At 64.9% G+C, this 14643-nt stretch overlaps 1 protein-coding gene across 3 annotated transcripts in view; it reads left to right on the plus strand.

Annotated features, from left to right (window-relative positions):
* The window catches only part of HMCN2 (hemicentin 2), a 37819-nt gene extending 23741 nt beyond the window's left edge, over positions 1-14078 (plus strand). For 2 of the 3 annotated variants that reach the window (XM_040531894.1, XM_040531896.1), the window contains 40 exons: positions 17-167; positions 349-567; positions 771-884; positions 948-1135; positions 1276-1372; positions 1727-1852; positions 2312-2455; positions 2562-2721; positions 2859-2983; positions 3061-3244; positions 3404-3501; positions 3812-4084; positions 4168-4358; positions 4445-4526; positions 4788-4924; positions 5024-5165; positions 5440-5587; positions 5845-5972; positions 6111-6267; positions 6358-6479; positions 6709-6873; positions 6945-7052; positions 7132-7266; positions 7559-7693; positions 7870-8060; positions 8158-8371; positions 8523-8657; positions 8735-8925; positions 9062-9143; positions 9475-9744; positions 10400-10549; positions 10781-10918; positions 11146-11267; positions 11366-11603; positions 11734-11787; positions 11925-12053; positions 12154-12465; positions 12702-12821; positions 12953-13079; positions 13190-14078. In XM_040531894.1, the coding sequence (XP_040387828.1) occupies positions 17-167; positions 349-567; positions 771-884; positions 948-1135; positions 1276-1372; positions 1727-1852; positions 2312-2455; positions 2562-2721; positions 2859-2983; positions 3061-3244; positions 3404-3501; positions 3812-4084; positions 4168-4358; positions 4445-4526; positions 4788-4924; positions 5024-5165; positions 5440-5587; positions 5845-5972; positions 6111-6267; positions 6358-6479; positions 6709-6873; positions 6945-7052; positions 7132-7266; positions 7559-7693; positions 7870-8060; positions 8158-8371; positions 8523-8657; positions 8735-8925; positions 9062-9143; positions 9475-9744; positions 10400-10549; positions 10781-10918; positions 11146-11267; positions 11366-11603; positions 11734-11787; positions 11925-12053; positions 12154-12465; positions 12702-12821; positions 12953-13079; positions 13190-13532 (6345 nt within the window). In that variant the 3' untranslated portion in view covers positions 13533-14078. The remainder of the gene's footprint in view (positions 1-16; positions 168-348; positions 568-770; positions 885-947; positions 1136-1275; positions 1373-1726; positions 1853-2311; positions 2456-2561; positions 2722-2858; positions 2984-3060; positions 3245-3403; positions 3502-3811; positions 4085-4167; positions 4359-4444; positions 4527-4787; positions 4925-5023; positions 5166-5439; positions 5588-5844; positions 5973-6110; positions 6268-6357; positions 6480-6708; positions 6874-6944; positions 7053-7131; positions 7267-7558; positions 7694-7869; positions 8061-8157; positions 8372-8522; positions 8658-8734; positions 8926-9061; positions 9144-9474; positions 9745-10399; positions 10550-10780; positions 10919-11145; positions 11268-11365; positions 11604-11733; positions 11788-11924; positions 12054-12153; positions 12466-12701; positions 12822-12952; positions 13080-13189) is intronic. The other variant, XM_040531895.1, reaches the window with a different exon arrangement.
* Positions 14079-14643: the final 565 nt, after the last annotated feature.

Below are 14643 nucleotides of genomic sequence, written 5' to 3' on the forward strand. Positions count from 1 at the left end.
TGGGGTCCCCACGCAGCTCCTGGAAAGCGCCGGCCACCTCCAGATCCTCCACGAGGGGCAGGTCCTTCAGATCAAACCAGCTGGCATCCCGGACTCAGGGCACTACACCTGCGTGGCCACCAACCCCCTGGGTGCAGACGACAAGGACTTCAGTGTGCACGTGCAGGGTGAGCCCTGGGCGAGCCAGGGCAGGGGGCAAACCGGGGAGAGGGGTCCCTATGGGGGTCTCCTGTGGGAGCGGGGTGGAAAGGGGGGTGTATGTGCTGGATAATGTGCATCTTGTCATCTCTGGTTGCACCTGGGGGTAATGTCCCCCTCCCCGCAGCTCATGGCAGCCTGTCCCCGCAGTGCCGCCCCTCTTCCAGCACCAGCTGAGCACCAGCGAAGCCTTTGAGATCCTGTACCGGGAGGAGGACGGGGACGGGGAGGTGACGGAGCACCGCCAGGCTGTCCTCCACCAGCCCGCCGCACTCTCCTGCGACACCAGTGCCATCCCACCCCCCCGGCTCACCTGGTACAAGGACGGGGAGCCCCTTGCCCCCGGCCCTGGGGTGCTGATCCTGCTAGGTAACGGCCCTGCCACCAGAGCATCCCCAGCACGGGGGGGTCGGATCCTGTCCCCTTGCTCCTGCTGACATGCGCAGCACCCGTGGGACCCACGACGCATCACTGGGGCTGCGTGGGGGCCATGCACAGCGGGATGGGAGGGGCACAGTGGACGGGACCCCCACCACGGGGCTCTCCCCACCTTGCCCCCCCCTGTGCCACAGGGGGCCGGGTGCTGCAGCTGCCGGTGGTGCGGGAGGAGGACGCGGGCAGGTACACGTGCGAGGCATCCAACGAGGTGGGCAGGGACCGCGTGCACTACGAGCTGGAGGTGCTGGGTGAGTGAGAGGGGCTGGGAGATATTGGGGGGGCTCAGCAGCCCCTGACCCCCCTGCTTCCAGCTGCCCCGGCCATCCGTGGTGCTGCAGAGGAGCGGGTTGAGGAGGTGACAGCCACCACCAACAGCACCGTCCGCTTCGAGTGCCAAGCCAGCGGTAGCCCGGTGCCCGCGGTGTCCTGGTTTCGGGACGATGTCCCCATTGCGGCCAGCCCACGGCACCAGCTCCTGGAGGGGGGCACAGTCCTGCAGGTCGGTGTCCCCATGCTCAGGGGGTGCCTGTGCCAAGGGGACATGGCTCTATTCAGTCCCCAAGGGGGGGCTGGCTGAGCTCTGAGCCCCAGTAGTGTCTGGCTGGGGGTCCCCAGTGGGGCTGTGCTCCCCCGTTGCAGGTGGCCGTGGCAGAGGCAGGCGACGCTGGCAGCTACGTGTGCGTGGCCGAGAACCCGGCCGGTTCAGCTGAGAAGCACTTTGCTCTCGTTGTGCTGGGTAAGGCAGCCCTGCTGACACTTCTCTGGGTCACTGATCTGCCTCCCACCTCCTCCTCCTCCTCCTCCTCTTCTGCTATGCCATGGCAGCCCCCAGCTGGAGCCATCCTATAGAGGATGAGGTGATCCTCCCACCGAGGGGCTGATGGCAAACACCTCTGTGGCTCTTGTGTTTTTTGGGTGCCCTCCACCTGTCCTGGCCATGCGGGTGTCCGAGCGGGGCCCTTTCTGTGCAGTTCCCGAGCTCTGGCTTGCAGAGGGATGCAGCAGCTTGCTGCCTGCAAACAGGGCTTGGGATATGGGGCTTGGGATTTAGTCCCTGCTCACTCCCCCCATCCCTGCTCCTCCTCCCCAGAGCCCCAAGGTGCTGAGGACCTGCAGCAGGAAACACTCAGTGCTGACATGGGCAGCCCCCTCGTCCTGACCTGTGCAGTCACCGGTGTGCCCGCTGTCACCTGGCTGAAGGACGGAAGGCCACTGGGTATGCATGGAGGTGATGCTGTGCCGGGCTTCCGCCCCGTGTGAGGCAGCCCTGCCCCAGTTTCCCTATTTCTAATCCCACTGTGAGAGAACTGCAGGGGAGGAGGCAGAGCGTGAATGCACTAGTATTTTTCCTGCAAGTTTTTAGGAGGCTTAGCATTCATTGCTGAGGTGGCAGCAATGGGTCTTGGGCATGGGATGCGATGCAGGGGTGTAGTGCTGAGCTCTCTGGGTACCAGCCGTTCAGGTGCCACCAGGACTGGGGTTTGCTCCTGAACCCATGTCTCTTTCCTCCTGCAAACCTGCAGCTGTGCACCCTGCTCTGCAGAGCCCCCACCTCTCCTTTAACCAACTGGCGTCCCAGGGGTGGGAACTGGGGGGGGCAGAGCACGACAGGGTGCCTGGGGAGGGCTCTGCAGAGGAGCACGACCACAAACCCCTTTGCCCCTTCTCCTGGCAGCAAGCAGCCCGGAGCGAGACCTGGTGCCCAGGGGAGGGCAGCTGCAGATCAGCGCCTTGCAGCCCTCCCACCAGGGCCAGTACACCTGCCTGGCACAGGACCGGGGCACCAAGATGCGCAAGGACTTCTTGGTGCTGGTGCGAGGTGAGGCTTCATGGGGTGGGGGGGGGGCCCTGGGCTCTCCCCCCATGGGGAGCCTTCCTCCTACTCTTTTTCTCGTCCTCCTCAGCCTCTCCTCTTTCTCGCACAGTGGCACCCCGCATCCTTGGTGCAGGGGTCCCCAGCGAGCACAGCGTGCCGGAGGGCGATGGGGCGAGGCTGGAGTGCCGGGCAGAGGGGCAGCCACCCCCCCAAATCTCCTGGCTGAAGGACGGGCAGCCCCTGCAGCTGCAGCCCCCATCACGTGTCCGGTGAGTCAATGGGGGGCCATTGCTGGCCTTGCAGCACACCCCAAATCCTGCAGCCTGGGGTGCAACCAGGCACGGGGCATCTCTGCCCCGTGGGTGCCTTGGGGATGCTCAGGTGACTGCGGTGCTGTCCCTTGCAGGACGTCATCGGACGGCAGCTCTCTGCTCCTCGAGGCACTGCACGCCGCCGACTCGGGTGCCTATACCTGCCTGGCACGCAACGGCGCGGGCGAGGATGCGCGGCTGCACGTGCTGAGCGTGCTGGGTGAGTGGGGCTGGGGGCACCAGGCATGGCCACCTGTCCCCAGCAGCCTCATCTGTCCCTCTTGTCCCCTCACCCAGTGCCGCCCGTCATTGAGGGAGGTGCTGATGGCTCTGATGTGGTCCGGGGTGTCCTGTCCGCGGCGGTCACCCTGCGGTGCCGGGCACGGGGGTCCCCTCCCCTGCACGTGAGCTGGTTGAAGGATGGGCTGCCCCTGCGCCTGTCCCCACGTGTCACGCTGCTCTCGGCTGGGCACGTCCTCAGGTAAGAGAGATGCTGGGGGGATGCTTGACTGCAGGTTTTGGGGGCAGCACCTGGGTCTGCATGGCAGACGTGTCAGGTGGAGATGTTGGGAGCACCATTCTCTGGGGGGCCTGGCAGTGACATCTCCTCCTCCTCCTTGTGCCCTGCTGCCCGGGGTAGGATCTCCCGCACACAGGTCTCTGACACTGGGCTCTACACCTGCGTTGTCTCCAGCCAGGCAGGGGTGGCCGATCGCAGCTTCGTCCTGCAGATACTGGGTATGGAGGAGCCGGGGATTTGAGGTGGAGCAGAGTGGAGGCCAATTTTGCTTGCAGAGCACGTGTTGTGCTTTGCTTCCTCACTTGCAAGCTGAATTGGCCCTTGGGTGGGCTCGGGAAGGATGGCGCAGGGAGGGACCAGCGTGAAAGCAGACCCAGAGCACCTAGTGCTGGGCAAACCCCTGCAGGAGGCTGAGCCACCTCCGGGTGCTCGCAGGACCCTGAGCATTTGCCCAAACCTTCCCTAGTGCCTGGGACCCCTGGGAGCTTTGCTCCCGCTGCCCCACTAAGGAGATGGCTCTGTCCCCAGCACCCCCTGTCCTGGAGAGCCCGGAGAGCAGTGAGCAGCAGGTGGTGGCCAAGGGCTCCGATGTCACCTTCACCTGTGAAGCCAGCGGGTCCCCAACACCAGCAGTGACCTGGCTGAAGCTCAGCGAGACCCCGGTGCTGCCGAGCGAGCAGGTGGCCGACGGCCCACGGCTGAGCCTGGGGGCTGTGGGGCCGGCTGATGCGGGGGTGTACGTCTGTGTGGCCTCAAATGAGGCTGGGGAAGCCAGCAAAGCCTTCAGCCTCCTGGTGATGGGTGCGTGTCTTCCCTGGGCTGGGGGAGCTGACCCTGGGGAGCAGCTGAGGGATGAGCCCTCCTGGCTCCCCTGTGCCTTGCAGAGCCCCCCCAAATTGAGGATGCATCCCACCCCACCGAGATGTCCGTGGCCGTGGGCACCCCACTGGAGCTGACCTGCGTGGTGGCGGGCATCCCTGTGCCTGCCGTCACCTGGGAGAAGGACGGGCAGCTGCTGGCAGGGCCCTGGCTCTCGGCGGGGAACGAGAGCACGCTCCGTATCAGCAGCATGGAGGTGGGGGCTCCTCTTCCCTTTCCCCACCTGCGTTCTCTTTCTGTCTTGTTTTTGCCTCATTTTTTCCCTCTTCTGGCTTTGCATAGGTGGCCGACTCCGGCTTGTACACCTGCCTGGCCGCTAGCCCCGCCGGGGAGGACAGCAGGAGCTTCCACGTCAGCGCCCGAGGTAGCGTGGCCCCCGTGGGGAGGGTGCATGGGGTGAGGGTCAGGGTGCTCAGGGCTTTGGGGTCCAGAGAGCTGGTGCAGCCCACGGACCCATCAGGGGACAGAAGAGGGGCTGTAAACATCCGGAGGGGGGGTCTGGAGCAGAGCATGGCAACCCCACAGATCGGGGGGTGGGGGTAGGGTTATTCATGGCTAAGTGGGGATGGATGGGGACAGGCCCAACCCACCTGACACCCCTGACCCACTGTCACCCATCCCACAGCCCCTCTCAGCACCACAGGCACCGGAGAGACCCTCAGCATCACCGCCGTGCGGGGGGGGCAGCTCACCCTGGAGTGCCCTGTGGACGCTGTGCCGCCCCCCCACATCGAGTGGCACCGGGAGGGCTCCCCGCTGCGGGTACGTGTGCCAGGGGGCTGTGGGGCCGGGGTCCCCCTCTCAGCCCCGTCTCATTCCCCGAGGGCACAGCCGCTGACCAGGGCTGCCCGGGGGCATTAGGGGGATGCCCGCAGGCAGACCCTGGATGAGGGCCGGTTCCTGAGGATCCAGGACGTGGGGGCAGCAGATGGCGGGGAGTATGTCTGCAGGGCTGGCACGGTGCCGGGGGACAGCAGGCAGAGCTTCCAGGTGGAAATTCATGGTGAGCAGCACCCTGTTGCAGGGCTTGGCTGGGGGAGAGCGCGTTCTCCATCCCTGATAGCTCGGGGATGTGCAATATTTCGGGGTCTCCTATGGACGGGGTGATGGGAAAGGAGGCACAGGTTGGGTCTGACTTCCCCATCCCCACACTCTGCCCAATATTTTGGGGTCTCCTATGGATAGGGTGATGGGAAAGGAGGCGTGGTTTGGGTTTGATTTCTCCTTCTCTGAGCTCTGTTGTTCGTTTTCTCCATTCCCTGTGGGCACTGCCACAGTGGCCCCACACATCCAGCTGGGCCCTGAGGAGATGAATGTGCCCATGAACGGGTCAGCCACACTGCCGTGCCAGGCAGCAGGGTGGCCCGTGCCCCGGGTGACGTGGCGGAAGGATGGCCAGCTCCTGTCCCTTCGTGGGAGCAGCAGGTACGAGGCTTTGCAGCTTGGTGGCACCCAGAGCTGGCGCTCAGGTTGTGCTGCTCTCCGTGCCAGTGGGTGCCCAGCACGTCTGCAGCAGGGACAGTGCTGTCCCCTGGTGCAGGGCGCTGTACCCTGTCCCCATGCCTGCTCAGGGGACATGCCACTTCTGGCTGCAGGGTGCTCGTCACCCTCCCGGCTGTGTGTCCCCACGTATTGCTGGCCGTGCAGAGCCCTCGCGGGGCTCACCTGCTCTCCCTCCCCAGGCTGCAGCTCCTGCCCGATGGCTCCCTGCAAATCGACCCTGTTCGGGTGCAGGATTCCGGCTACTACCTCTGCGTGGCCTCCAGCCCTGCTGGCTCTGACCAGCGAGGCCTGGACCTCCGTGTCCTGGGTAAGCAGGAAAGTGAGCTGGATCCCTCCTGTGCCCCCGCTGCCACCCGCTATTGCTGGGCAGCTCTCATTGGTACTACGCTGCACTGCTGCTCACCCCCTCCGGGCAGCTCCCAGCTCCCCATTTGCCTTCCTGCAGTTCCTCCTGCCATCGCCCCTGGCCCCCCCAGCCTCACCCTGCTGGCCCAGCAGCCGGCTTCACTTGCCTGTGACGTATCGGGCTCCCCTGCACCCCGGGTCCAGTGGGAAAAGGACGGCCGCCCTCTGAACCCACACCTCCTGCCCGGTGCATACAGGTACCCACCTTGCCCCTGGGTTGGGTTTTCCCCCTCTTGTTGCCCCCCATGGTGCAGGGGCTGTCCCCAACGTGTGCTGTGCCCATGCAGGGTGCAGACCTCGGGCTCGCTGCTCATCACCAGCCCCAGCCCCCGGGACGAGGGGTGGTTCGAGTGCATCGCCACCAATGCCGCCGGAGAGGCGCGCAAGGTGTTCCTTGTGTCTGTCCATGGTGAGCTCTGGGGGGCTGCAAGTACTGCAGGGAGCTGCTTTACTGGGGTCTCTCCCCCCCCCCCCCCTTAGATGTGATGTAGCTGTGCTTCAGCCCCCCCTGCACTTGAGTCCCTTCTAGGGGACTGGGAACAGGGGCAACAGAAATATCTGCATCCATGTGCGTCAGATCCAGTTCCCCTCCAGCACGGGCTGTGCATCCTGCTCACCTCCCTCTCTTCCCCCTCCAGTGCCCCCCACCATTGCCGATGACCTCACGGATGTGGCTGTCACCCGGCTGTCCCCTGTGGTCCTCACCTGCTATGCCTCTGGTGTGCCCCCACCAACGGTGTCGTGGAGCAAGGATGGGGCTCAGCTGGGCAGCCGAGGGGGCGGCTACCGTGTCCTGCACACAGGTAGGGGCTCGGGACAGGGCACCGGGGGGCAGTCCCTGCAGCCCACCTGCTGCCCCCTCTTTGCCTTCTAGGAGCCCTGGAGATCAGGCTGGCACTGCCTGCACACACCGGTCACTACACCTGCACGGCGAGGAACACCGCAGGCACTGCCCGAAAACATCTCCGGCTCGTGGTGCACGGTATGTGTGGCTCAGGGGATCCTGCTTCCTGCACATTGTTGGGGGAATGCTGGTGGAAACATTTCTCTGTCGCTTGCAGAGCCCCCCACCTTGAAGCCCCTGCCCGGCATGGTGATGGTGATGGTCAACACCAGCGCAGTGCTGTCCTGCGAGGCCAGCGGGGTCCCCCGGCCGGAGGTCACTTGGCAGAAGGACGGTGCCAGCATCACTCGAGGTGAGCAGGAGCCCGCGCTGCCTGCCAGCCCCTGTACGGGGGTGGATTTGGGTGGCAGAGCTGCCAGCATCGCTGAGTGGCTTCTGTGTATGGTGTACTTGAGGAGACCTACAGGGGCAAGGTGTCCAGCCAGCCTTGGGGCTCCCCAGTGTGTCCGGTGGCTGCTGGAGCCATTCCCTGGGGCTTTCTCAGAAAGGGGCAGTCTGCAGGCAGAGCAGTCCCTGTGCTCCACCTGAGCTCTGGTACAGCTGCTCTCTCGTCTCCTCTCCTTCATTCCTGCCTGTCCCCACAGGGCCTGGGCTGAAGGTGCTCCCCAGCGGGCAGCTGCACCTCCTCCGAGCCTCCGTGGCAGACGCTGGCAGCTACCTGTGCGTGGCTCGTAACCCCTCGGGCACTGCTATGGGGAGGACCAGGCTGATTGTGCAAGGTAAGGCTGTAGCTGAGGACAAGCTGGAGGGTTGGGGTGCTGGAGCCAGGGTGTGGGCACCCCCACAGAGGCTGCAGACAGCTCTGAGGGTAGTTTTGCAGCATCCTGCAAAACATCCAGCACCCTGGACCCCAGTGGGTTGTTTGTGTGAATGTGATAAAGCCTGTCCCACCCAGTGCCCCCGACCATCGTGGCCAGCCCCGTGGAGCTGGCAGTGCTGGAGGGGCAGGACGCACTGCTGCCCTGTGCTGCCCGTGGCATCCCCGAGCCTCGCGTGTCCTGGAGCCGGGAGGGAGCCCCGGTGCAGGACCGCGGTGGGACCGTCACCATCCTGCCATCTGGGGAGCTGCTGCTCCGCCACGTCCAGGTGAGCACAGGCCCCTCAAGCAGCTGAGTTTACCAAAAAATAGGTGTCAGGGTGGAGCTGCACCCCGTGACGGGCACCGTGCCCTTTCTGTGCGCAGGAAGGCGATGCCGGCAGCTACTCCTGCACAGCGGTGAACTCGGCAGGGAAGGCTGTCCGCCGGCTCTCCCTCAGGGTGCACGCCCTGCCCACCTTCACCCGCCAGCCGGGGGACGTGGTCCTGAGCCAGGGTGAGCAGCTGGAGCTGGTGTGCGAGGCCACGGGCAGCCCCAAGCCCCGCATCTCCTGGACGGCCGATGGGCAGCCCCTGACCGGTGCGTGGGCAGCTGGGTGGAGGGTGCTGGGCTGGGGAGAGGACGCAGCCCTGCCTCCCTCCTGGCTTTTTCAAATTTTGGGGTCCCAGGGTGATTGGTGACACGGGTTATAACCCCCATGTGGGCTTTTTTGGGGGGTCGTGTGCTGCAGAGGGCGTATCAGGGCAGCGTGGTCGGAGCACCCTGCGGCGGGCGGCAGCCACCCACGCCGACAGCGGCACCTACGTGTGCCGTGCTGAGAACAGCGCCGGCACCATCAGGGCCACCAGCTTGGTCTCCGTGACAGGTAGGTGCCCTTGGGGTGGTTGGGGTCCAGCGCACCCAGCCACCCCTGGTCCCCTCCCACCCCTCTCCCTTCCCCAGAGGCACCCATCGTGCGGGGGGCCCCCAGCACCTACCGAGTCGAGCCCCCCGGGGGTGATGCTGTCCTTGACTGTGATGTTCGGGGTCACCCCGCGCCCTTCATCCGCTGGAGCAAGGACGGGGTGCCGGTGGTGGGCAGCCGGCGGCTGCGGCAGCTGCAGAATGGCTCGTTGGCCATCCGCAGCCTGGGGGTGAGTGGGGGTTCTGGGGAGGGAGGCAGGTGGGCAGCATGTTTTGGGAGATTTTGTGGCAAAGCTGAGCAGCTCAGAAGTGCCTTTGCCACCCCGTTGTGGGTTCACAGCTGTGCTAACGCTGTTGTGACACCAGAGTGCCGATGCGGGGCATTACCGGTGCGTGGCGGAGAATGAGGCGGGTACGGCAGCGAAGGTGGTCACCCTGGCCCTGCAGAGTGAGTCCTGCCCCTTCACACCCTAATTTTGGGGGAAAGAGGGTGTTTTAGACCCCGCGCCTGCATTTTGCCATGTGGGACAGCCGGTTTCTGTGGGTGGTTTGGGGCAGAGGGAGAGGGTCAGACTTGGGGGGGAATGGGGAGAGGACAAGAAGATAAAGTTCAATGTGTTGGACATTGGTTGCGGGGAAAAGGGGCTGAAAACGCGCCTTCATGTGAGTGCTTCCCCCAGGCGGTCCTGCCCTTGGCCCCATCTGAGTGGCTAAAGGACCCCAACGCTTGCACAAGCCCAGGGGAAGGTGACACTTCCCGGGTCCCCTTCCCTGCCCAGGTGCCCCCGCGGTGGTGGTAACACCACGGGCGCTGTCGGTGCGCGCCGGGCAGCGGGTGCTGCTGCACTGCGCGGTGTCGGGGGAGCCCACCCCGTCCGTGGAGTGGCAGCGGGATGGGGAAGCACTGCCGGAGGGGCCCCGTGGCCGCATCCTGCCCAACGCCACGCTGCTGCTGCCTGCTGCCGTCCCCCGGGACACGGGCACCTATACCTGCATCGCTCGCAATGCCCTGGGCTCCGCTGCTGCCCGCACCTCCCTCGTGGTGCAAGGTGGGTGTCCGCCTGTAGCTGAGGGCTTCTGGCCTCATGGTATCTTGGGAGAATATTGCTTCTCCTTTCTTACTTTAAATCCCTTGGTTTGCACCCAGTTTTTCTCTCTCTCATCTCTTTCATCACTCATCTTTCCAAGTTAAAGGGCTGAGCCAAGCCAAAGACTTCCTGAAGCAGCTACTGCGTGCGTGCGAGTGAGCCTGTGGCCCCTGTGAGCCCTTTGGCTCTCCCCGGGCTTCCTGAATTTGCTGCCAGTGATTAAATTCCTGTGTCCCAGGGGTCCTGCTAAATGCCCAGGCACATCCTCTCTCGGGGAGCAGATTGCCAGGCTGAGCGGTGGTGCGGCGGAAGCGCTGCGTGCCCTCTGCGCAGCTGCTGGCGTTTTGCTGCCAGGCGTGCTGGAAAAGCAAATAAAAACTTGGGACCAGGGCCAGGAATGTGTATGGGTGCAGAGAAGGGGCTTGGGGTACGCTGGGGACAGGTGTTGGTGCATGTTGGTGGGTGCAAGGTGTGGGGCCACGCTCACAGCATCCCCTGTTGATACACAGCACTGTGCCTTTGGGGACTGTCTGTGCATCCAGGTGGGGATGTTACTGGCCTTGCTCTGGTGGCTTTCCCATGGGCGAGCAGCCCCAGTGCTGTGTTTTGTCCCCAGGGGAGCCACGCCGCGTGCGGGGCAGCCTGATCGGCATGATCAACACCCGTGAGTTCGGTGTTGCCACCCTCAATGCCAGCGTGCTGGAAGAGCCGCGCTCCGGCACCACCGCCATCCGCACCAGCATCAGCGGCGTCCCACGGCACGTCGGTACGTGGTGGCACATCACCCTTCTCTCGCCCCAGGGAGAATGAGTGACCCGTGTCGGGTGAAAATCTTGGGGGAAAGAGGGAGAAAGCTGAACAGAAATATACAGCAAGGAGCATCCTGAAAGCAACACCCTACTTCTGTGCTGCCGCCCACGGGGTGCTGGGGGGATCAGGCTGGGTGCCCCCTGAGGAGGGTGCTGGCTTTGTGGTGACACCTTCTTCCCCGCGCCAGGGCCACTGATGCGGGTGCTGGTCACCCTCATGGCCCCCGTTTACTGGTCCTTCACGCACGCCGGCGGAGATGTCCCCAGTGGGATCCTGCTCACCCGGGGTGTCTTCAGGCACAAGTCGCAGGTGGAGTTTGGTACAGGTGAGGGATGCTCTGCGTGTGGCTCCTCTGGTGTCACCTCCCCGTGTGAGGAGGGACAGGGGCAGTGCCCACTCCTGCCTGGCTTTAGCATCCCTGTCCCCCATGCACCATCCTCATGGGCACGGGGGGCTGAGCCCGCTGCTGTCCTGGGCTCGGTGCTGCCCGGCGGGCAGAGGAGCTGGTTTTGGGGTGCCGTGGGCCACCTCTCAGCACTGCCATCCCTGCAGGTGATCTCCTGCACATCACCCACCTTGCCCAGGGTGCGGATGCCAGCGGCACCCTGCTGCTGGACAGCGTGGTAAGCGGCTCTGTGCCCGAGAGCATCGGCGAGGCCACGCTGCTGTTGCAGGTGCTGGTGCTTCCCACCCTCCCCACCAGAGCGTGGCTCCTGTGCTGGGTGCCTGTGGGGTCTGGGACCTGATCGCCCCCGTCCTGCTCCCTCCGCAGGACTTCAGCGAGCGCTACGTGCAGACAGGGGCAGGGAGGTTCAGCGGGGGCTCGGTGCAGAGCTTCCTCCAGGACGGGCGCCTCGCCCGTGCTCGTTGCAACCACACCATCGAGTACGAGCCCACTCATGGCCCGCAGCCGCAGCGGGTGCGGCACATCCAGGCCAGGGAGGTCCAAGCCTCCTTTGACCCAGCCTCGGAGGAGCTCAGCTTCCAGCTCAGCACCTCCCTCGATGCAGGTAACGAGGGGGATAAGAATGGAGAGGAAGGTGCTGGGATCCCTCACTGGTGCTGGGTAGCTGGGAGGGCACAAGAGACACTTCCCTGCAGTGACATGTCCCTTCTCAGCCACCTCTGCTTGCTTCCCAGGAGACCGGTGCCCACCCGGATTTGTCCTGGACCCTCAGCAGCTGCACTGCCTTGGTACCGACCCTTCACTGGGGTGGGGGCTGTGCGGTGGTTTGGGGCTGGCGGGTCTCCATGGAGCGGGAGGGTGGTGAGGGGCCTCTGCCCATGGAGCAGCCCCAGGTGCCACCTCCCTGTCCCCCTCATGTCCCCAGACATCAACGAATGTGCCAAGGGCTCCCACGCCTGCCGCTACAACCAGATCTGCGAGAACACCATGGGGACGCATCGCTGCGTGTGCCCCCGCGGGTACCGCTCCCTGGGCACTGCCTGGCCCTGCCTGGGTACGAGCCCAGCTCCCACAGGACACGTCCCTGTCCCCCTCCCAGCTCCGGCTTCAGTTTCACCATCCGCCTGCAACTCCCTGGCTCTTTCCTCCATCAGACATTAACGAGTGCCTGCAGTTTCCTCCACCGTGCGCCTTCGAGTGTCGCAACCTGCGGGGTTCCTACGAGTGCCTGTGCCCCCCCGGCACGGCCCTGCTGCCGGAGGGCGAGTGCGGTGCAGCAGGGACAGGAGGGGGGATCACAAGCAGCACCCCCTGGGACCCTCTCCTGCGCTGGCTGGGGCCAAGCAGCCGCCTGCGGGGCCGCTCATACCCACGGCTCACCCTCAGCCGAGTGGCGAAGGCTGCGGGGCCGGATGCCCGGGGTCCCTGCCCCTCTGGGTTTGTCAGGAGGAACGGCACCTGCACCGGTGAGCGGGCATGGGGGCTCTGCAGGGAGTTTGGAGACCACTGTGTGCCCAAAAGTCTGCCTAAAAATCTGCATTTGCCCACTACTGCCACATCTCCCAGTTCCTTTGCACCCCTGCCCACGGTGTCGGGGTCTCGCCAGGCTTGGCTGTGCAGGGAAGGGGAGGTGGGAACTCCCCAGCAATGGGTTGAGGGGCACTGGTGTTTCCCTGCTTGGTTTCACCCCTCTCGTCCCCAGACCTCGACGAGTGCCGGGTGCCGAACCAGTGCCAGCACGAGTGCAGGAACAGCGAGGGCAGCTACCGCTGCGTGTGCCCACCTGGCTACCGGTTGCTGCCTGATGGGAAGACCTGTCACGGTCAGTGAAGCCTTCACTCCTTGGGGTCAGCAACCCCAGTCCCTATGGTGACCTGGCTGTCATGCCCTTGGGGCTGCGAGGAACCCAGGGTTTTTCTCCTTCCCCTCTACCCATCCCTGCTCTGCCTGTAGATGTGGATGAGTGTAGGGAGGGCACGGTGCGGTGCGCCTCTGGCCAGCTGTGCTTCAACACGCGCGGAGGAGCCCGCTGCGAGGACGCCCCGTGCCCCGACGGCTACTGGCGAGGCTCCAGCCCTGGGTGAGCCATCCTGCGGGGCTGGGGGTGCCCGTCCCATGCCACTTCTGGTGGCACTGTGTTCTGGGCACCCCAGCTGCTCCTTGATGTCCTGTTGTGTCCCTGGGGTGCAGGGTGTGCTTCAGCCACTGCGCCCCGGACTGCGGCACGGCCGGCCCCGCCACGCTGCGCTACGTGCTGCTCCCACTGCCCCTCGGCGTCCCCGCCGGCCGCGACGTGCTGCGCCTGGCCCCAGGCAGTGCCCTCGGTGCCCACACCCTCTTCACGCTGCTGGAGCAGGATGGGAGCAGCCCCTTCGCCCTGCGTGCCGAGGGGGGCCGAGGCGTCGTCACCACGATGCGCCCGCTGCACGCGCCCGGCACCCCTCGCCTCCGGGTGCAGGCGCTGACCCCGGGAGCGCGACAAACGCGCAGCATCTTCCTCATCATCATCTCCATCTCGCCCTACCCCTACTGATGCAGCTGGGGCGGGCAATTCTGGTGCCAGCCTCCCGGGGTTGTGCCTCCTCCTGTCCCTCGGCATCGCACCGGTGGGGACACAGCTCAGGGAGAGCTGAGCTCACACCGTCCTGTTCCCTGCTTGAAATCCCCTCCTGGTGGAGGAGCCCTCACTGTCCCCTGCCCCCCCGGCAGCCCCCACCTGCATTGCCTTTACCGGGGTCAGTCCCTGACTCAGCAGAGCCCTGGGAGGGGGACAAGTCCCAGGGGGACGAGGTGTCCCGCCAGCCTGCAGCAAACACCGGGTTTTGTTGCAACGCTGACGGTTCTGGAACAAACACAGCTCCAGGTGGCCTTGGCTGTGATCAGCTACGAGATAACGGGACTCGGGGGGGCAGGGGGTGACAGTGACCAGCGAGGGTCCTGCAGGGGTGCAGGGTGCAGCCACCGGGCTGGGGATGGAGCAGGGAGGGTGCAGGACCCCCCAGCATTAACCATGTATCGAAATAGCCCTGTGTTCAATGTGGTTTTAATCCATTAGGTTCCTGTGCACTTATTTATTTATGGGTTCTTTCCAAATAAAGTTTTTTCGTGAGGAAAGCAGCTTCCTTCAGCAGTCCTTGTGGGCCCCTCTCCGGGGTCTTGGGCTGTAAACGTGAGACTGCCTGGATGGGGCAATGCGAGGGGCCCACGTCCAGCACCTGCCGGCCCAGCCCTGCCCAGGTGCTGGGTCCCTCAGTGAGTGGGAGCAGGATCAGGCCCCTGGGGCCATGGTGCAGGTGGAGCCCGTTCCCCAAACGCTGTTTCAGTCCCATTACACTGCAGGCTGGAGGGACCTGAGCCCAAGGGTCCTTAGGTTTGGTGAGGGCTGTGTACCGGCGTGAGGGTGCAGCTGTAGGAGCCCAGCACTGGTGCTCACACTCATCTCATATTGAGATGCCCCAAAAAATGCATTTCCTGCAGGTTATGGGCTTCCCATACCTGAAGGCGAGGTCTGATGTTGATCTTGGCATGCCTGTAAGGGAAACTTGGCTTTGCCCTGAGTGCAGCCCCTCTGCCCCCTCTTCTCCTGCCTGCCCCTGGCCCCCAGGCTCCGTGGGAGCTGCAACCCTCCATTTCCAGGGGTTTCA

This window comes from Cygnus olor, chromosome 19 (genome assembly GCF_009769625.2).
Source record: "Cygnus olor isolate bCygOlo1 chromosome 19, bCygOlo1.pri.v2, whole genome shotgun sequence".
Lineage (NCBI taxonomy): Eukaryota > Metazoa > Chordata > Aves > Anseriformes > Anatidae > Cygnus > Cygnus olor.